General features: G+C 45.8%; 3 protein-coding genes and 1 pseudogene across 3 annotated transcripts; 3 read left to right on the forward strand and 1 right to left on the reverse strand.

Moving 5' to 3' along the window:
* Positions 1–2,040: 2,040 nt before the first annotated feature.
* Positions 2,041–4,548, reverse strand: LOC133918336 (leucine-rich repeat extensin-like protein 7). The gene has a single exon (XM_062362180.1). It carries the CDS (start codon positions 4,336–4,338, stop codon positions 2,236–2,238), a length of 2,103 nt encoding a protein of 700 aa, XP_062218164.1. The 5' UTR covers positions 4,339–4,548; the 3' UTR covers positions 2,041–2,235.
* Positions 4,549–12,437: 7,889 nt separating this feature from the next.
* Positions 12,438–13,625, forward strand: LOC133918340 (uncharacterized; annotated as a pseudogene).
* Positions 13,626–14,221: 596 nt separating this feature from the next.
* On the forward strand, positions 14,222–17,481 carry LOC133918338 (protein REPRESSOR OF SILENCING 3-like). Its single transcript, XM_062362183.1, has 4 exons — positions 14,222–14,539; positions 14,790–15,008; positions 15,892–16,365; positions 16,470–17,481. Exons 1-4 carry the CDS (start codon positions 14,312–14,314, stop codon positions 17,253–17,255), a joined length of 1,707 nt encoding a protein of 568 aa, XP_062218167.1. The 5' UTR covers positions 14,222–14,311; the 3' UTR covers positions 17,256–17,481.
* A 438-nt stretch (positions 17,482–17,919) lies between these two features.
* Positions 17,920–21,364, forward strand: LOC133918341 (putative vacuolar cation/proton exchanger 4). Its single transcript, XM_062362185.1, has 13 exons — positions 17,920–18,130; positions 18,510–18,551; positions 18,687–18,905; positions 19,009–19,076; positions 19,165–19,193; positions 19,271–19,467; positions 19,536–19,749; positions 19,835–19,962; positions 20,105–20,221; positions 20,308–20,361; positions 20,453–20,569; positions 20,661–20,757; positions 20,927–21,364. Exons 1-13 carry the CDS (start codon positions 18,071–18,073, stop codon positions 20,941–20,943), a joined length of 1,359 nt encoding a protein of 452 aa, XP_062218169.1. The 5' UTR covers positions 17,920–18,070; the 3' UTR covers positions 20,944–21,364.
* The last annotated feature ends 313 nt before the right edge of the window (positions 21,365–21,677 follow it).

A 21,677-nucleotide genomic window follows, 5' to 3' on the forward strand; every position in this document is an offset into this window, starting at 1 on the left:
GTCATATTTCTCTTCTCCATGCATGTATCTAATGACATCCGATGCAGAACGAACGGCTCATCTGAGCGTGCATGCTGCATGACGAGAGCATGCACGCTCGGAATTTAGTCTTTGGGAAATCTAAAAGACTCTACAGTCTTATCTTTGATCTACCCATAAGCATATAATATTTTTCAATTGAGGTAGGACTTGCTGAGTACCTTATGTACTCACACTTGCTAATTGTGGATCCAGATGATCCAGAAGCCAACTTCGTCAAAAGAGAAGATGAAGATTAGAGAAGTTGATTTCGTCTGCACTCAAGCTGTCTATAGGGCATGGGTCGCTTTTGTATGTTTTCGTTGTGCTGTGAGGGTTTGTTAATTGATGTCTACGGGTCTTTATTGTAATGAACTCTGTGTTGTACTCTATTATCGTACTTAATCGATGTATATCTATGATATCTACTTCTGTTAGAATTCATGCGTACCAGCTACTGATCCAGTGACTAATATAAGCTACACAAGGTAACCCAAAGAGGGATCCGACAAACATTGTTTGCACAATTAAATGGGTCTTGTGCCAGAATACTCAACATTAATTATTCATATTTACTGTAGGTACAGTAGATCGCAACTTTATATTGTTCCAATTTTTACTGTAACAGATAGTCTGAAACGTTCGGCACGGATCGTACGGCTGAGATTTCTCAACCGTCAGTGCACAGGATCCGGATAGGACGTAACGGTACCCACACTGCTTAGAGGTACAGTACTGCTATATGTCGCTGTGAATAGTAGCTGCGATTTTCCCGATACCGTACAACTACTCAGATGAAATAGAACTACTACAGTTCCCTCGTTACAGTAGTATCAATACAATATTTATAAACAATAATTGCGCTACAATATCGCTTTGGTATTTTACTGCACATCACTCTTCACTCTCTCATAGATCACTATTTGTTTTACTGTTCATGAATGACTTTCCTCTCTGATTCCAATCTCCTGCTTTGTCGCCATTGGTAACCTTATCAAACTGAGCCAACTCCGGCATCTCATGGAGGGATCACCGCCAGCTTGTCGGCCACCGTGAGAGCTGCTTAGATAGTTAATACTCCCTCCGTCCAGCTATGTAAAACGTATTTTTATTTTAAAAAAATCAAATTTTATAATATTAAAAAAGTTAGTCAAATTATATATTTGTTTAGTTTATAAAAGTCAGTAGGTTTATATTTTAAAGTGATTTTGATAGGATACCATCTCCACCGTTCTTTTAAACACCTTTTTATTTTAAAATACGGCTTCTGTACTCGTGCATGGATCCACCGTTCGCAGTTAATATCCGATGGTTACTCCTACCTACCCCGCATGTTCTTCACCCACCGGCCACACTGCACCGACCACCATTCTCGTTTGGGAACATTGCCCCGCCACCCATGCATGCATCCACCGTCCGCAGAGTCGAGTCGCCGTCGCATGCCCACCTGACGCCGACGCGACGCGCTCCATGGACGCACGGCCCTGTGGTCCGTCCGTTGTTCTCTAAGGACAACCTGCTGCTGTCCGCCTTCTCCCTCCCCGATCCGAATCCGGCAAGTACAACATGGTGGTTGCTGTCCAATTATTACAGCATTAGCCACCTACCTGTGAGCTGCTTTCTTCTCCGCTTGGTTATCTTCTTCACCGGTGCCGATTCTGCAGCATCTGCTCCCCAAGGGCCACATCTTGATCTGCTTCCACAGTGAGCCACCCCTGTTCCCTCTTTCTTTTCCCGGAATTGTTAGCGAATATCCTTTATTACCAAAAGGAAGGCCAACACATGCATCGATCCATCTCTGCTGCGAACATTCTCCCGATCTTTCTGAAAGGTTGCCGCTTTCCATTCCATGGCGGCTGCATTCGGCATATCTCTACGAGGAATTAACCCATGCCAAACATAGACAGAGGGAACTACTATGTCATAGATCCCACAACGTTCATGTGCCGGACAATGTAATGTGATAGGAGTATAATATCAAAATTACATCTCCAAATTAGTAAATTCGGTGAGGACAGGGAGGAAGAAAGAAAAAGGAATTAATACATTGCAACTCTTTGATTCAATTTGATCAAATATTCGTCAAAGAAAAGGAAGAAGCAGAAAAAAGAAGCAGCAGAAATACCAGAGGGATGGAGAAGTATTATACTGGTGCAGATGGTGGTAATGGTGGTCGGAGCTGAGCCGGCGCTCCGGCGAGGTGGCGATGATCAGAAACTAGTTGTACGGCTTCACCGGCGGCGGCGGCGACGCGTATGACACGCCGTAGACGGGCGGGAACGGCAGCTTCCCGCCGGGTGGGTGCCCGTGGCCGTGGTCACCGCCGGTGGAGCCGCCCTGAGACGGCGGCGAGCAATGCTTCGGCGGGGAAGACGGCGTTCCTGGCGTCGTCGGCGGGTGGAAGCCCGGCCCCGAGGGGGTGGTGGGATGTGACGGGGCCGAGGATGGGGTCCCAGGGGCGTGTGGCGGCAGGACGTAGCCGGGGTGCTCTGTGGGCGGCGACGCCGCGGGCTGGCCGGAGGATGGCGGCTGGTAGCCCGTAGAGGGAGGCGACGACGAGCCGTGGGACGGGGGCGTTGAGGGGCTGGGGCCATACGAGCCCGGGGGCGGCCCGTACCGCACGTCCGGCTTGTCGGCCGATGTCGGTGGGGGCGGCGCGTGTGTCACTGGAGTTGTGGAGCCGGACGGCGGTGACGGGTAAGACGGGGTTGGCGTGCCCTGCGGCGGCGAGTGGTAGGATGGCGTGCTGGAGCTTGACGGCGGTGAAGGGTACGGCGGGTTGGAAGAGCCCTTTGGTGGCGATGGGTATGACGGCGTCACGGGTGACCCCTGAGGTGGCGAGTGGTAAGACGGGGTGGTAGCGCTCGACGGCGGCGACGGATAAGACGGAGTGCTTGATCCCTGAGGCGGCGACGGGTAGGACGGAGTGGTGGCGCTGGACGGTGGTGAAGGGTAGGACGGTGTGGTCGAGCCCTGAGGCGGCGATGGGTATGACGGAGTGGTGGAACCCCTGGGTGGCGAGTGGTATGACGGAGTGGTGGCGCTCGACGGCGGCGACGGGTAGGACGGAGTGGTGGAGCCCTTTGGAGGCGAACCCACCGGCGTGGGCTGGCCACCTCCACCATGCCCGCCAGGGGGACCACCACCAGGAGTCGGGGTGTACGCCGCTGCCTGGCATTGCGCCTTGCTGCAGTCGAACGGGTGCGCCGCGGCGGGCGCGCACTGCGACGGCGGGCGCTGGACCGGCGCGCCGGGGATGCAGTTCCAGGCGCCGTCGGCTGTGGCCTTCGCGCAGCCCGGGCGCGAGGTGATGAAGTTGTCCGTGTATGTGAAGTTCTTGAGGCTCGCCAGGCCGCAGATGCCGGCCAGCACGGCGCCCTCGAAGTGGTTCCTGGCGACGTCGAGCTCCTCGACGGCGGCCATACCACCAATGCTCGCCGGGAGCTGGCCCTGCAGGTGGTTGTCGCTGACGTCGAACACAGTCACCTTCTTCAGCAGCCCCACCTGCGGCGGGATGCATCCGGTGAGCTCGTCGGCGATGAGCACGATCTCGTTCAGCGTTTCGGCCATCTTCCCGATGGACGGCGGGATGCACCCTCCAAGCTTATTGTGCGCGAGCACGACGACGGAGGCGGGCGAGTTGCCGAGGTTCGCCGGGATCGGGTTGCGGAGGCGGTTGGAGTTGAGGAAGATGGCGTCGAGCGGGCGGTCAAACAGCGCCGGCGGGATGGAGCCCTCGAAGTCGTTGAACCTGAGGTCGAGGTACTTGAGCCACGGCAGCGCGAGCACGACCTCTGGGAACTTACCGACGAAGCGGTTGTTGCTGAGGTCGAGCTCGTGGAGCAGGCGCAGGTGGCGGAATGTGTCCGGCACGATGCCGCAGAAGCGGTTGGAGTTAAGGTGGATGAGCGCCAGGTCGGGGAGGCCGAGCGGGAGCGACGCCGGGAGGTACCCCGCGATGTCGGCGTGGTTGAGGTCGATGCCCGCCACGACGACGTCGCCGTGCCCGTACCCGGCGCCGGGGGCCGGCGCGCAGAAGACGCCGTTGTAGGCGCAGACGTTGGGGCCGGCCCAGTTGGCGGTGAAGTTGGAGGGGTCGGAGAACATGGCCGTGCGCTTCCACGCCTGCAGCGCGGCGTACGCGGCTCGGAGGCGCGGGTTGGGGAAGGTCCAGGACGGCGGCGCGTCGAAGCGGGAGGCGAAGGAGGCCGCGTACGCCTCCGACACGCCGCCCTCCTGCTGCGACGCCGCGGGCTCAGGCCCGAGCAGCAGCAGCAGCAGCGCGCACACCGCCGCCGCGGCCGCGATGCGAGGGATCATGCTTGGCGTCTCGAGGTGAGACGGTCAGGGCAGGCTCGTCCGACGCTGGTGTGATCTGGAAGATGAACGCGGCTTGATCTAGAGAGGCAGGCAGGCAGGCAGGCAGGGATCACGGAGGAGAGTGTGGTGGCGCGTGAAGCAGCAGTGACACTCAGAGCGGGCACATGGGGAGCGGGGAGGGAGGGGGTCACATGGGGGGCCAGCCACCCACCCAGCAGCTCAGCTCAGCCTGCTGATCAGTAGCTGTGTGCTTGCTTGATCACGGATGCGTGCGCGGACGGGCGGGACGACGCGGCTGGTTGGTTGACGGGCGGTGCGTCACGTAGCGAGGGAATTTGAACGTGGGTGGTTCAGTTTGGCTGGCGTTTTGTTCGGTTCGGTTCGGTTTTGCCACTGTTTTTGTTTCTAAATTTGTATTTGCATGGCATGGGGACTGATTTCTGAGTGATTTGCCTGCCATGCGTACGTGCTTGCATTGTGTGGACGTCGACAAAAGCGAGCGGAAAAGGAGTACAACTGCTCCCAGCCTTAGTTAATACTGACTCAAGAAAAAGAAAAAAAGTGATGCAGGAACTGGACTCATGAAAAACAGGTGTCTGCGGTTAGGGTTACTGTAGTGAAACCTATTCATCTAAGTCGTATTTTATTGAGATAAAATTTCATAAAATTACAACATACACGTGAATATATTAAATAGTCAAAGTTTATGACCGTGTTATAAAAGGTTATGTTTTCAATCTTGTTTAGACGTGTATATGAGTACGGTACTGTAGCAAGTTGGACGCTGCTAAGGCCAGTGGCAGTATGCTCTTGGCTGGTTAAGCCCAGATCCAGCCTAACGTGCCCATCAGGCTACTATAATGCGGTGCGGCTGGACCGGACACTGATTAGCTGGGCTTTGTTATTCTATGCTCCGTGCGACCTGTGGTTGTGGATTCCAAGGCAGCTTCCAACTTTTGAACCAAACCAGAGCCACGCATGCAGCATGCTGGCTGGTGCAGACAAAAGTTGCCAGTAGTTTTTTTAAGGGATAAATGCAAAAAACCCCCCAAAAGTCACTTGGATTTTGACTTCCCCCCCAAAAGTTGTTTTGTTGCAAAAAACCCCCCAAAGGTTTGATTTTGTTGCAAAAACACCCCTAAAAATTCAAAAAAATTTAAAACAAATCACAAAAAATTCTAAAAAAAAACTAGAGACAATTATAAGACATTTTGTGAAATTTGTTTTCAAAAATAATATCCTTTGCATCATATTTCATAGAGAGTAAGTTTGAAAAAAAAGAAAAACGTGCAACTCATTTATTAATTCGAGTTAAATGCATAGTTAATTATTTACTAATCCAAAAATCATGAAACAAAATTTTTTAGTCTTCTTACATGATCCTCTATCTTGTAAAAATACATGAAATCTTGAAATAGTTATTGTAACGTGCAGGATTCAGTAGATGGGTTGCAGATAGATTAATTCATAACTAATCCATAACACCCCCAAAATTAGTGAAACCACTTTTATTAGTTTACTTAAATAATTATTTGTGTAGGAAAAATAATGGTAGACATGACAAATTTAAAATAACATGAGTTAATAAATGAGCTGCATATTTTTCTTTTTTTTCCAAACTTCCTCTCCATGAAATATGATGCAAAGGATATTATTTTTGAAAACAAATTTCACAGAAGGTCTTAGAATTGTCTCTAGTTTTTTTTAGAATTTTTTTAATGATTTTTTTATTTTTTTGAATTTTTAGGGGGTTTTTTGCAACAAAGTCAAACTTTTGGGGGGCTTTTTGCAACAAAAACAACTTTTGGGGGGAAAGTCAAAATCCAAGTGACTTTGGGGGGGGGGGTTTTGCAGTTTTCCCTTTTTTTAACCTAAACTGCTCGGAAGGTGACGTGTCATTAAGCTTGTCGTTTTACTTTTACTAACTCCAGCTCCTTTTTCCCCCCTCGAAGACACTAGCAGTAGTTAACTGTTCATCCGTATAAACAAGAATTATCGAGCCGTGCATTCAAATGCTCTCTATATAGCGAATCAAAGCTTTGATTTGGGTGAGGAGTGGATATGGTTGTATTTTTTATTTATTAAAAAATAAATCCTAGATTTATTCTTTATGTATCTTACTAAGATAACTTTTTTAATAATAGACGCATGTCATGACTTTATCGATTTTCAAGTTTAGTATCTTTGGTTTTTAATAGGCATTGTGTGAGTATATGTGTATAATGATATGAATATGTGCATATGTCTGTGTGTTGTACTGGAGTTTGATTATCTGTATAGAGAAATTTAAATTTTTTAAAAATGCTCTCTATATATAATGTCTTGTTTTTTTAAAAATCAACAATTTATCACATGAAAAAAATGGAGGGAAATAACTTTACGCTTAGTTTTTGTAAATTTCCTCCCGCTTGACAACTCACAGCATCACACAGGTATGCAACGTGCTGGTACAATCTGCTAGTTGCACGGGTATGCTTAGCAGGTACGTCAGCTGTGCCAGGCGGGCCTCTGCATTTTCGGCCCATTTAATAGCTACTAGGCTACGCATGCGTGGCGAACTGGAATTGGTGACTAGGCCTGCGTATTCGTTTTTTTCGGTTATATCGGTTTGAATTTTTTTTTTGAATAATTCGGTTTTTAATATACAAACAAAAAATGCTGAAAAATAATGGAAAATTGACCATTTTTTGTTGTGGTTTTTATAGTTTGGTTTTTAGTTTTCACCGAAAATCGGCAACAACGAGCTTATGTACATCACCCTTGCCAACCAATCTGACCGCTTCTCCTTTGCTATGGACAACCGAGGTCTTATCTCCTTTATCTCACTCTTTGCCTCATCCTTCCCACTGAAGAAGAACAGCGCACAGAGAATTGTCGGCTCGTCACCGAGAGGAGCTCCATTGCTGAGCCCAAATCCCACAAACAGAGCTCGGATTCGCACAAAGAAAGGTCGTTAGGAGCTTTCCCCGCGCGGATCCCATGCGAATGCTTCATTTCCTGGCCGAATAAGAGTTTCACGCAGTTTTCTTTCTTAACTTCGTCCGTGAAGATCGAAGCCGCCTCTACCGATTCTCCCTGCTCCGGTGAGCCTAGGTCGATTCCTTGCAGACGTGACTCTTTTAGTATCTTGCACATCTCTTTGACCTTTCCTCCTTGTGAATCCGCCATGGGCAGGGTCGAATTTGGAGCTTTCCTTGTCGCTGTTCTTCATTGTCGTCGCCATGAGCTTCATTGTTGACTCGCTACCCTGAGTCATCTCCGTCCGAATCAAGCAGACGTAGAGCGTCGTTGTACCTCCGTCAAGCTTTGGCGCGCATCACTTCGGTTGTGGCCCGTCAACGATGCGACTGCTCGCGTGAGCCACCCGATGCTGCATCTAGGCGCACGCCGCTGGCCCACGAGGAAAAGAGAGAGGAGCGAGTGAGGGAGAATTCTGCTGAGGCCCATGTGCTTGGTTTGGTGTTTGAAACCTTAAAACCGAACTGAACACTATACATCGAATATCCCAGAAATAGAAACCGAATCGACCATCGAACACTGTAAAAACTGACAATCTCTGCAGTTCAGTTTCGGGAGATTTCTGCACTGTTCCCCTGTTCTACAACAACGTTAATTCCCCTATTCCAGGTCACTCAGCGAGACAGTAGGATATATATCACTAAATGCTCGTGCGTTGCAATGAAAATATAAACATTAACTATGGTAACATGCATAAACTCAAGGTATGAAGATATGGATGCGACATAGGAGTGTCGTTGAATAAATATGTCGAGAGTGATACCGCAGTTCATTTCAGATGGAATCCGAAAACGGAGAGGAGATTATTCGCTAATTTCTCTCATAATTTCTTCAACTATTTTCATTAATAAAAAGGATCCAATATCTATAACCGGTAACGAGATAAGAGCTGAAGGACGAGAGTGGATGGTAAAAGTGAATAAATTATTTAAAATTTAAGAGTTTTTGTTAGATGAGAGAAGATCATAGAAGATATGACACGTAAATCAACTTGTATTTTATATAATAGAAAAGAAGAGCATAGGTGATATGCATGATGCTTGCATTGGCAAGGGAAGAATGGATGATCGGGCGAGCTGATGGGGCCGGGGCCGGGGCCGACGACATCAGCCAACCGCTATAGGCTATAGCCATGCGTTTGTACACTTGACCACGTACGCAAAGGTGACAGGTGTAGTGCGTGACCGATGATCACGATCGAGATCGACGCGTAAAGAGAAGACGCGTTCTGAGTCCTGACTGCTACGTGCTTTTTACGGAATCGAACAGCGGACAGGGACAGGGATAGGGACAGGCAAGGCAACACGGGCATGCATCGATCGGGCTCGGAGCTGACTCCTCTCTCTCCTCTGTATCGCTTCGAAAAGCTGCAATGCCAGCACCGTTGCTCCGCTCTGGGCACCCATCGCTACAGCAGCCATCTGCATTCACATCCTACAGTCCCGGGACTTTTTTCCTCCCCAACAGGAACCGCTCGTGAACTGGCATGAGAAAGAAACAACAGAAAAAAAGAGTCTACCACCGTTTTCGTTTATTTATTATTGGATTTTTTACTATAACAATTTTGACTTTACATTTTTTCTAGAAAAAACTTTTACTTCTTAGAAGCCAATTTTGTGCACTTCTAGCTTCGAACTGTTTAGTTCAGAAACAGCAAAAAAACAAAAACTGGTCTATACACTCATTCCGTCATGCTGCGCTACGGCAAAAATACAAAATTAGACAACATACGTGACCGTATTTACTGAAATAGATAACATATCATCGTATTTACAATTTTCGCATTCGTATTCGGCACCTCGTTTACCAAAAATTGACTTTCGGGTCGAAAATACTATATTCGGCACACGGTGTGCCGAATATGGTACTGTAGCACCGTATTCGGTAAACGATATACCGAAAATGGGCTACAACAGTACCGTGCATAAACAGTAACAGTAGTGCGTTTGAAATTTTGTTTTCCCTCTTTTTTTAAATGGTGGTCTTCTGTTACTCCAAAAATTTTAATTTTTTTTATGTGTTACATAATCCATGTGCAACCCATTTTAATTAGATTCATCGAAAAATTCTTTGTATATCTAAAAATAAAATTCTTCAAAAAAACTACTTTTATAACTTGTAATAATTGTTAATGTCTCAAATAAATTCCTAAAAATCTAGAAAAAATCACTAATATTCTTCTTATATGATGGACTAATTTCTAAAATTATTTTTAGCCCTAGTTTATATGATGAAAAAGTGAGTTACTTTGTAATGCTTCATTTACATGAAATGATAAAAATGCATATAAATGAAGTATTACAAAGGAACTCACTTTTTTATCATATAAACTAGGTCTGGAAATAGTTTTAGAAATTATTCCATCACATAAGAAGAATATTAGTGAATTTTTCTAATTTTTGGGAATTTATTTGAGACACTAACAATTATTACAAGTTATAAAAGTAGTCTTTTTGGAGAATTTTAGTTTTAAATATACAAAGGATTTTTTGGTGAATCCAATTAAAATGGGTTGCACATGGATTATGGAACACGTAAAAAAAATTTAAATTTTTTGAAGTAACAGAAGACCATCGTTTTGAAAAAGAGGGAAAACGAAATTTTCAAACGCACTGCTGTACTGTTCATGCGCGGTACTGTTATAGAGCATTTTCGGCACACCACGTGTCGAATACGGTGCTACAGTACTATATTTGGCACACCGTGTGCCGAATATAGTATTTTCGGTGTATGCTGTACCAAAAGTCAATTTTCGGTAAACGAAGTGCCGAATACGAATGCTAAAATTATAAATACGATGATATATTACCTATTTTAATAAATACAGTCGTGTATGTTATCTAATTTTATATTTTTGCCGCTGCGCTACTTAGTAACAGCAAGTAGAGCAGTAAAGTCATCTTGTGCGACGTACGCCCATATGCGAATGTTCCACCAACAGTTGGCCGTGCCGGATCGACCGACACAACAACTCCGAGCATAGCAGGTCGTCGTCTGCAGGCTTCGGCTGCCCGTCAGTGCATCCGTGTATCTGCCGGCCGGCCGTCAGGCCTGCCTCTGCCTGGCTATTTCGGCAGAACGTTTCTCGGCAGATCGCCATGCCAGGGGAAAGGTTGCCGTGCTCACTCAGTAGTGGTGATCGAGCCGGATCGCAGCAGCCAGCAGGGGAAGGAAAGGAAGGGAGGAAGGAGCAATCGGTGCCTGACCGAAGCTCTGCCCCTCGGTTGGTCGGTTGCCGCCGACAGCCGTCACCCATCACACGCACACACGCAAAACCGACGCTGAGACCTGTGATCGATCCATCGATCCATCGATCTTCCAGGAGCTTGCTTGTAGCGCAGGCATGTGTGCATGAGCTTTTGCATTTGCCTCGTCGGTGTTCCATGCATGCATGAGGCCGACCAGTTTCTTCTGCCGGATGAGATGGATCCGGTCAGAAGCGATGGCTTCCGGGCCGTGGTAGCAGTGCTCGTGCTTGCGTTGCAGGGATACCGCTGCATTATTATCGCATCTCCATCATATCGAATCGAGCGGTGCTGTAATGAGATACCACTGCCTCCATCGATCGATCGATCGTACTGCTCTCTCGTGAGGAGGAAGGAGACTGTACGCGCCGGGGGGTGGACGACGAGACGATGGCGTGCGATGCATGCCAGGAACATCGATGATCCGTCTGCACTGCAGCTACCTGTTCTGCAACGCTGACTCCAGTCACTGACCTGCACAGCACGATGCTAGTAATCGGTAGGAGGAAGAAGAAGAAGAGGAGTACGCACTACGCAGCAGTCCTTACATACCAGTTTCACATTGTGTTCGCCACTATGCAGTAGCACTACAGCATCTAAATTCTAACGAGAGGGAAAGAAGGATTCATGTAAGCGATCAACGGCCTGAATCGAATCACTAACTAGCTGCCTGATATGCAGCTAGCTATACTGACGGTACTGCGCATGTCCTGCATCAGCCTTCAAGATTCAGTTTTCTTTCCAGTAACGAGTGAAGTATAAGCTCTGCTATTTTTCTTACAAGTTCCTTTTGTTCTGCCACATTTGTTTTTATTATTATTTTTCACCGAACCTGGATCATGCAGCACTTTCAGGAAAGTCTGAAACGTTTGCCCTGCTTAAAGCTCTGTTCCACTCGTTAATTGCTGTCACAGTGATTCGTTCCATGGTTCTTGTCCTCAAGGTTCAAGGATCTCATATGTAGTTGCAGTGTGGCAGCACATGTTTGTGACAAAGACAGATTCAAGAGGATGTTTTGTTCAAGAGCAGTAAATTAAGCAGCAATCGAGGCACTGTTCAGTGAAGAATTATTAGCACTCCCTGACTCACCATATACTGTGAATTGTGATACTAACCGGTCCACTAAGAGCGTCCACAATATGTTAAAAAACCAGGCAGTAAAGGTTTACTACCTAATATTATTCATTGTGGAAGCCGGTAGTAGCAAAAAGATTTTTCAATTCGACAATAGCTTTGCTACCGACCTATAAACACTTAAAAAAAATTCTCTCCTCTCTCCCTTCTATCTTTCTCCATGGCACACCTGGCTTATTGAAAGGTGAAAAAATTCTTCGTTTTTTATTAAATAGTAAAGCCCGGCTTACTACCTCCTCTCGTCTATAAACATTATGGAAATTACAATAACTAAAATTAATTTTATGTAGGACTCGTCTTAAATTTCACTTTATGTAGAACTCATGTTACTACCTACTTAGATAATATATATTATTCTTACTTACAAAGCTTAAGATATACAAAGATGATGAACTTACCTGATTCAACTTACAAGGATAATATACGTTGTCCTTACTTAAAAAGCTTAAGCTGATGTGGAAAGATGATTGGTTCAACTTACAAGGATATCATCCCGAAACTGCGACAATTCCTACCACAAACAAACAGACAAAACTTAAAAGATGCAAGTGGCCGTACATCGAGATGGACGAGCAAGCGGCAGCAGTACGCATGCAGTTGGCTGTACTGCAGAGCGAGCCCACGTCAGCTCACATTCCTGAGGCTCCGCTCCGCTTGCCTCTCGCGCCCAACGTTTGGCACCATCCAGATTCTGGTGGCCTCGTTTGCCTTGCTCTGCTACGAGTCTCTCGTTCGTTTCTTCAGCCAACTATGCTGGCCACGCATGGCTCCAGAGGGCTAGAGAACGATGCAGCAGCCAACGAAGCCCGCGTTGCCATCCATGACTGGCTCGGCGCTGGCTTGAGGCTGCTGCGGGCGCCGGCGGTGGTGCTGTCGGTGTCGACGCCTGCGCCGGCTCCGCAGTCGGCGGGGTCGGTACCGCTGCGCAACCTCCCGCCGACGCTGGACGGCGAGCTGGACGGGCGGCAGAGGGAGAAGAACAGGATCCGGCACCACAAGTCGACCCTGGCGGCGCGGTGCACGTCCAAGTGCGTCCTCGGCGGCTAGGGCGTGCCCGGCGTCGGCGGGCCCTTCAACGTCAGGAGGTACGGTACCGACCGATCGTGCTCACCGATCCACCGATCATCTTTCTCGCGGCAACGATGGATGGTTCAATCAACTGAACAGTTGATTTGTCGTTCGATTAACTGCGATTAATCTCTCGTTTTCCCGGCATGGATGGATGCGTGCAGACCACTGGTGGTGTTCAAGGACAGTTTCCGCAGCCGGCAGTACTGGTACGCTCGCGCACACAAATCAAACACCTAAAAAAATTGGATGGCCATCACCATTCATATCCCTCCAACCAAATACACCCTTAATATCTAGATCGATCATGAATTTCTTCTGATTAGTAATTCCAGCCCTCAATCGGCAAGAACTTATCAAGAGCAACACCTTCCTGTGTGCAACTCTGCATGCATGTATTGTTTGTAGCCTGGTGGAGTGCTCGGACATCTGCAATCTGATAAAGGACGTGGAAGATGGCCCCAGTGAGATGGACAGGACAAGACATGCTTGGATTGCAAACGCATGGCTCTGGCCGGCAATGGAGGCACCGACCGGGGGTTCATGTGTCAAAAGACGAAGGGTTGCACCAAGCATTTGAAGGGCATGCGTGCAAACTCCATCACTGGAGGCAGGAGTTTTTTTGGGTGGAAGAAGGTAGCTTAGCTACTAGACTAGTACTGTACATTCGCGCTCTGTAACAGCTAGAAATTATGCTCAGCGTTGGGCCATAAATTAAGCTAATTTGTTCTTCATTCTGATCGTTCTGAGAGACAGGGGAGTGGCAAATTTGCATGATTTGATTTGGATTTGATCAAAGGGTCAAAAAGCATAGAAGGGAATGGTTGCATTTTAATTTTTTATTTTTAAATAAAAAATGCAAATATATGCATTCATTTCCAAAAATTGCAAATCTATACTCTTGTCGTCCTTTCAACGGACAACATATTTAAAAATAAAAATATTACGTTCCAATACTCTTAAAATTCAAATCACTCTCAAAATAGTCATGCCAAATTCTGTAACAAAAAATCTATGGTGTAGAGTACAACATCATCTAGCTTTTCATAAATTTTCAGATAAAAATATGGCATGTACAATGAGAAAAAAAAGACAATTTCAGAGACCGATAGCCGGAGTCTTAGATCTGTAATTTTTCAAATTCAAAACGGACGTATATATTTACAATTTTTTTATTTAAAAAAACTAAAAATAAAATTTCGTTGGATTTGAGTAAAATCAGCACTCGCTCTTATGGCCTTTTGAGCCCATTACTAGTTGGCCCAACTCAAGCCCACACAGCGCATAATCTCCTTGAAGCCTTGCCTCTCCAACCTGCAGCTTGTGGGTCCCACCTGTCAGTGACAGACCACCTGGGCCGGCGGTGCTGATTCCGCACGAATCTTACAGCCTCGTCGTCCCACTTCCCTTCCCTCCCCTCCCCTCCCCTCCGCCGCCGTCCTGCACCCGTCTCCTCCCCCGCGCGCGCTCGCTTTGCCAGCCACCGCAAGAAAGAAGAGCCTCTTCTCATGGCGGCGGCGGACGGGGAGGGAGGCGGCGGCGGCGGCGTGGGTGCTGTCGTGCGGATCTTCGTGGGCGGGCTCGCGGAGGGCGTGAGCGCGGCCGACCTGGAGGCCGTGTTCGCCTCCGTCGGGCGCGTCGCTGGCGTCGAGTTCGTGCGCACCAGCGGCCGTAGCTTCGCCTACGTCGACTTCCACTGCCCCTCCGACAAGGCCCTCGCCAAGCTCTTCTCCACCGTACGCACCTCCCACTGCCCTCTCGTCTTTCTACTTCAACACTCGCAATTGCTTTCGCCTACGTCGACTTCCACTACTAGGTTCTGTAGCCTCTGTCTGTTCATCGTAGTGGAGATGGACGCACACTTTCTTTTTTGCGAATTTAAATTAATTTAGCGAAGAACAATTAATCAGAGATGCTGGTGTTCTGTAGCCGTTTGTTGTTGCCCTTCCCTTGAAGACTGTTTGAGGTTATGATGTTTGTGTGCAGTACAACGGGTGTAAATGGAAAGGAGGGAAGCTTAAGCTGGAGAAGGCCAAGGAGCACTACCTCTCTCGCCTGAAGCGAGAATGGGAGCAGGATGCAGCGGCTGCTGCTACGCAGGAAGCTGCGGTGAAAGATAATGTGGAGAAGCAGGAAAAGGTGAAGCCAGAGAAGGCTGCTTTGGAGGGTATGAAGATTAACATCTACTTCCCGAAACTGAGGAAGGTGAGCAGTTGCAGAGTTGCTTATGTTGTAGTACATGTCTCTGGAACTTATGTGTGACAAACCTGTCACAGGCCCGGTTTGGATAGGCTGCGGCTTCGAAGCTTCTGGTTAGCTGAGGAAGCGATTATAACTGTTGAATTGTAGTTGTTGTTTTTTACAATAAACTTTTAATGTCTCAGCACACCAAAAGCCAGAAAAACTCATCTCAGTCTGCTTCTCAGTTTTTAGTTCATTTTAGCCATAACCGCTTCCTCATTCAACCAAAAGCCACTAGAATCCGGGGCCAAAAGCCAGTCGCTTGGATAGTTTCTAACTTTTTTCAGAGAAAAGCCGCTTTTAAGCCTATCCAAACGAGGGGACATGCTCTCAGTATATACGAGGTTTTGTGTGCCGTATGGTTCTTTAGCGAGTTTAGTCAGTCTCCAACATAGGTTTAGACTATTAGTTACACTGCTCCTCAATATTATGAATAGTTTGATCTTTGAATTGCTCATTTATACTAAGCTTTTTTACATTACATTTGATTGTTGAGTAGTGCTTCTAGTTCTATGCTCTTCCAAGAAGTGAAAAAGGCACAAATTTATAGCACGTTAACAATGCTACTTACAAAGGTCACATAGGTGGTACATAATGGTATATGCTATCATTTTATAGGGTGTGAACTGATTCTCTAACAGTGTGGACTCAATATGCGATGAACATAAACATAAACAAATCGGATAATAATGGGCATTTAGCTACCTAAAACATAAACAAATCTAATGATTGTATTGTGCAATATATAGATCAAGGTTGCGGCCATGCATTTCCTATTGAAATGGTTCTTTAATATGCCAATAAATTTATAGACATGCGCTCTCCATAATCAATTATCTTCTTACAGGTGAAAGCTTTGCCTTTTAAAGGCACGGGGAAGCACAAGTACAGTTTCCGACATATTGAAGTCCCTTCTTATCCGATTCATTTCTGCGACTGTGAGGAACACTGTGGACTTCCTGAGGCAGCTAATAATGAATATGCTTCTGTTCTTAATGCTGCTGCATATCAGAAGGAACGCAACATTATGAATTCTGTGATGAACAAGCTTTTTGAGAAGGAGAATGAGCACTTTGATTCATCGGAAATGGAGAATTGTGATGTTCATATTGACACCGTGGAACCCTCTGATGCTGTGAATGACATGCAAATTGAAGAAACAGAAGAGGCTCCTGAGGAAGATTTGGATGATCTTCAAATGGAAGAAACAGAAGAGTCTTCGGATGAAGATTTGGATGACGACCTTGTGATTAACATTGCTCCCCGCAAGTCCAATAAATCAGTAGGGCAAGCAAACATGGAAAAGCCGAAAGTGACTAAGGTACACATATTGCAAATACATTTGTCAACAGTTTGCATGTGATCCACAAATTTATGCCCAATTATATGTATAAACATGATCGGCATAATTTCATTTATCTTCAGGACTTGCAGTCAAGAAAGCGCCCAAGATTTGAAGAGGCTTCCCTGCCACAGAAGAGGCAGAGATCTGAGGCTTCATCTGAACCTAGAAATAGGAAACAAGAACCTATTTCAATGATTTCAGACAGGAGAAACACTGGTAAGTCTTTGCCTGCCATACCAGAAGCCAGCCAAAATCAACAAAAATCTCCAGGTTTGACAAGAAAAGGAACATCTGAGTCCTCTTCAGCACCCCCCAGAGATGAAAGCCCCACAGGTCCTGAAGGTGTCGAGGCTCTAACACGTTCTTCTACCAAAAGTGAAACTGCACAAAATATGGTTTCTACTGAACCTAAAAAAGGATCATTGTGGACTCAGAAATCTGCCTGGAGAGATCTTGTTGGGGGCATGGGGAGCACATCTTTTAGTATATCGCAAGTATTGCCGAACACCAATCCAGCACCACCAGTACTTCCAAATGTCTCTGAAAGTGGGGAATCTTCAAAATCCTTGGAAGCTACATCTCAGGTCTTGTCTGAGCAGAAGTTGCTGAGTTCCATGGGAATGCCGTCTACCGGCACTACAGATGGGTCAACAGGCCATGACACTGTGGAATGCAAGGAGAACAATAAGACAAAAAAGGTGCGGGTGGTCCCAAAGATTACTATCGGTGAAGTTTGCCCTTTCATGAGAAACGCAGAGTCGGAAAAGCAATGGTCCAAGGCAAAAAAGGTTCTTACTGGGTTCAAGAAGGGCAAGGAGAGCAGTGGATCCAATGCCGGGAAAGGAAAGCCATCAAAAAGGCGATAACCGCATGTTGTTTGAGCTGCAACTTGTTCAACACTGGCTAAATGATGATAGCTGTTCTGGAGCAAAAACTCTTACAAAAGTTGTTTTTAGATCTTCAGCTCGTGTGATGACTCTGAAATACCTATTGCGGTTCTTGTAAGAGCAATCAATTTTTCTGTTTGTGTGTTGTCAAAACACCCTCGCAACACGAGTGATCTCTTAATTCAAGCTTCTTTTTTTTCTGACACGTTTGATATTATTCTGCCGATATCATTAAACGAATCATTTGTATCCTCAGCCCTATGCCATTATCGTTACTGCAAACGATTTTGATCCAGTAGAATTCTTTGTGGAATACGAAGGGCCACTTTGCAAAGCCGGTTCTTGCATTGCTGACTGTTCCGCATTCCTTACTTGCTTTCCTGTTTAGCGACAATTTCGCGGGATCATGCGGGCGACCGTTGAAATCTCTCTCTCTCTCTCTCTCTCTCTCTCTCTCTCTCTCTCTCTCTCTCTCTCTCTTCCCACCGCAACCAAAAACAGACCAGAAACGAAGGAGAAGATGAAATGCCGTCTAACCGAACCATGCACCTAACCTCTCGTCCTCCTTCCTCTCATGATACAGTGCCTTAGTTCCCATTAGATTTGGGACATACATTTCAAGAAGGGGAGGGTAAGCATTCTGTTCTTCTCTGTCTCTGTTGAATAAAGAAATTAGTAACTAAAAAGTACAAATTGAAATGATAATCTAAATTGCCCGAACTACTTTGGATCTCTTTTTACTATTAATCGCACTTTTCTTTCTGAATTGGTTTTCATCCTTTGGATCAGGAACGATGACGACGGACAACTCCAGCTCCCGGAGGCTCTTGCCTGGCCGTCAGAACTCGCGTGAGGTTCGTTTCTATTCCTGTTCTTGTGTAAATTGAAAGATTTTCATATCAATCATATGGCCGCATTTTCTTAACGGTATTGGGGATCATGGATCATAACAATGAATTCTGTTCGTGTCGCAATATTTTTCATCCCTAGAATCGTTGATTTTATGTTTTTGCGCCGCGGATCGGGCATGCCGACGACATGACTTGTAATGCTGCCAATTGTGCACAAGAATTAGTTTTTTTTTTTTTTTGTAATGACATCAATGTCCTTATGCCCTTATCAACCCTCAATCCACTCATGTGAAAATTGCACCAAGTGTTCCAAAGGGATTTGCATTCAGAAACAACATGTAAAATTTAGGTTTCACATTTTCTTGTTGCTACTGATGTACAGATGGAGAGCATCAACGGAAAGGGCCAGAGGTCTACCAATCAAGTGAGTAACTAATCGTAGTAATTGCCGGTGCCATCTAGTGCATTCTGCATGAATTTCCCATTGCAGCATTCCATAGTTTTTTTATCTCCATACTTATTCACTGGATTCGTCTACACCGATTTCCCTATAGAACAGGCTCCATTGGCAGATGGAGCAGATGAGTTCGAGGATGAGACGCTTATTACGCCGGAATCATTGTCCCACAGAATTGGTGGAGGTTTCCAAAGAAATTTAGGCTCTGCGAGTTGGGGCGTTTTCAGTAGCCTGAAGATTGTGCTGCTCAAATCCAAGCTCAATGTGCTGATACTATGTGGCTTCTTGGCGATCCTGGTCAACTATCTCACCCAAAATCATGTAGTTTTCATCGACAACTCATCCAGTTACAGCACTTCCTTTTCTTTTCTCTTTTTGCATGCTTGTGGTGTTGTATTGATTTTGTTGCCTTGTTTGTTTGAAGGGCTGGGTGTTTCCTCTGAGCTTGTTGGGTATCATTCCTTTGGCTGAGCGATTGGGTTTCGCTACCGAGTAATTAGTTCTCACAAATTTCCCTCCTGCCTGGTGTGTTTTGGTGATCTTGCACAAAAAATATTTGACACTTTGCTTCTTGCTGCAGGCAGTTCGCGCTCTTCACTGGTCCAACAGGTCTCACTCAGTGGCTCTTATTCTGAATCATTCTGAACTGAATTACATTTGAATGCAGCTGGACTTTTCATGTGCAGTCGGGGGCCTTCTGAATGCTACATTTGGCAATGCCACCGAGTTGATCATATCGATCCATGCGCTCCGGAGCGGAAAGCTGCGTGTGGTTCAGCAATGTCTGCTCGGATCAATCCTGGCAAACGTGCTCCTGGTTCTCGGTTGCGCGTTCTTCACTGGGGGCCTCGCTTGTGGCAAAACGGAGCAGACTTTCAGCAAGGTGCCCATCCTTGTCTGTTTTCAGGTTTGCATGATACAGATGGGGTGCTCATCCTGTGCTGCTGGCAGGCAGATGCGGTGCTGAACTCCGGCCTGCTCTTGATGGCAGTCATGGGGTTGCTGTCTCCTGCCATGCTGCATTATACTCATACGGAGGTTAACGTTGGCAAGTCAGAGCTGGCATTATCAAGGTTCAGCAGCTGCATAATGCTTGTTGCTTATGCTTCTTTCATTTACTTCGAGCTGTCGAACAGTCGCCGTGGTGATGAAGCTAATGAGGCAAGCATGTTGAATTAGTTCTTTTCAACTTATTGATCTTCATCTCTTTGCAAGTTTCTGAGGTACTTGTCTGCATTTGAACCAGGGAGGAGGTGGGAATCAAGGGGATGAGGACGACGATGTTCCTGAAATTTCCAAATGGGAAGCCATTGCTTGTCTTGCGATTTTCACTGCTTGGATCTCAGTACTCTCTGACTACTTAGTTGACGCAATCGAGGTATTATCTCTCATTGATCTAATGATGAAAATCTTTCGGCTACTTTTGCTCTTTATCACAATTTATAACATACAATATCTATATGTTATCATGGAAAGATATTCTAGTATCTGTATGGATTAGCCTTGCAAATTATTTTCAGGGTGCTTCCAAGGCTTGGAGCATACCAATTGCATTCATCAGTGCTGTTTTGCTTCCAATTGTGGGGAATGCTGCAGAACACGTCAGTGCTGTTATGTCTGCAATGAAGGACAAATTAGTAAGCAGCAGTTTAAAATAACTAACAATGTTCAATAACCTTTCCTCTTCGCCAATTTTGTGAGGTTCTTGTTGGTTTTTTCATAGGACAATTCCCTTAGAGTGGCAATAGGGTCGTCGACGCAGATATCCATGTTTGTGGTGGGTTGGTTCATCAGCCAGTGTTAAGCTAGTTCTCAAGAGCTCATGTCAAGTTTTTTTTTCATACTTACAGATACTTTTCATTTTGTAGATACCATTTTGTGTAGTGATGGGATGGCTGATGGGCCAGCCAATGGACTTGAATTTCCATCTGTTCGAAACTGCAAGCCTCTTACTAACCGTACTGGTTGTCGCATTTTTGTTGCAGGTACTGAAATAATATAAACAGCATGTTTGCAAACCCATTGTTCTACTTTTGCAAGATTTGTTTGTCTCAAAATTTTTATTAACATTTTCAGGATGGGACTTCAAATTGTGTAAAAGGGTTGATGCTAGTTCTCTGCTATCTGATAGTAGCTGCCAGCTTTTTTGTACATGCTGATCCAAATATTGATGGTGAGTTTCTCTCCTTCTAGAAATTGTTATTTGTGCAACATGAAATCGAGTTGAAGATGCATTTTACTGGCAAATGAAGCTCTACGGTGAAATGATTTTCATAATTTTTAAATTTAAATCCATTTCTGAAGTGAGCAAGATCAACAATGTTGTGATTTTTGTCCTGCAGGTGTTAAGCCTCCATGAAACTAGAATACCTCGATGGTTATTATACGCAATATATCTACCATGGGACAACATTTCCAATCAGAACAGGAGCAAATTCTGTATTTTGATCGACTTCTCAAGCTTTTCACATTTAGAGGCCTTTTAAGAACACTCATCGTTGTAGACACGCCGAAAGTCAAACAGAAGTATAACATGAACCTCCAGCTGTATAGGCAGCAATCTTGTTCTTCCGATACGGGCAAAAAAAAAAAAAAAACAACAACTAGAAACAACCATAAATTTTGGTAAGAACTTATGTTATTGTGATCTACAGAGAGTAAAAGCAATCACACAGGAAACCAATGAATACCTGTTAGATATATAGCCTTTGTGTAATACCCCGTGTTACATAGAGTTCTTTGTATATTGCTACTTGTATATGTATATATATTAGCTCATAATCTCTAAGGAATACAAGTTGCTATACCTAATATAATATTAGAGTTAGGGTTTCCTTTACAACGTTGCAACTCATTCTAATCTTAGCCAAATCTTGGATTTTTTTCTTCCCCTCAACGGTTCTCTCTCTCTGGTTCTAGTCCGATTTGCTGCTATTTTCACCCCCTCCCCCCGTGTTATACCACTGTACTTGCTGTTGCCCTGGATCGCGCCTCCCTCCGCAGATCGGGGGCTGACATCGCTCCGCTAGCTAGTGCTTCAGACTAGGCCCCACTTCGCAGTTTGGGGGCTGCCGTCGCCTCAGACCGCGTCGG

The sequence above is a fragment of the Phragmites australis genome, chromosome 5 (assembly GCF_958298935.1).
Source record: "Phragmites australis chromosome 5, lpPhrAust1.1, whole genome shotgun sequence".
NCBI lineage: Eukaryota > Viridiplantae > Streptophyta > Magnoliopsida > Poales > Poaceae > Phragmites > Phragmites australis.

Bases quoted from the DNA above. Each gene is read 5' to 3' on its own strand.
- LOC133918336 (XM_062362180.1), bottom strand. From the start codon at position 4,338: ATGATCCCTCGCATCGCGGCCGCGGCGGCGGTGTGCGCGCTGCTGCTG.
- LOC133918338 (XM_062362183.1), top strand. From the start codon at position 14,312: ATGGCGGCGGCGGACGGGGAGGGAGGCGGCGGCGGCGGCGTGGGTGCT. The intron at 15,009-15,891 runs GTGAGCAGTTGC...ATCTTCTTACAG, and splicing joins ACTTCCCGAAACTGAGGAAG to GTGAAAGCTTTGCCTTTTAA. The intron at 16,366-16,469 runs GTACACATATTG...ATTTATCTTCAG, and splicing joins AAAAGCCGAAAGTGACTAAG to GACTTGCAGTCAAGAAAGCG.
- LOC133918341 (XM_062362185.1), top strand. From the start codon at position 18,071: ATGACGACGGACAACTCCAGCTCCCGGAGGCTCTTGCCTGGCCGTCAG. The intron at 19,194-19,270 runs GTCTCACTCAGT...TTTCATGTGCAG, and splicing joins GCTCTTCACTGGTCCAACAG to TCGGGGGCCTTCTGAATGCT. The intron at 19,750-19,834 runs GCATGTTGAATT...TGAACCAGGGAG, and splicing joins TGATGAAGCTAATGAGGCAA to GAGGTGGGAATCAAGGGGAT.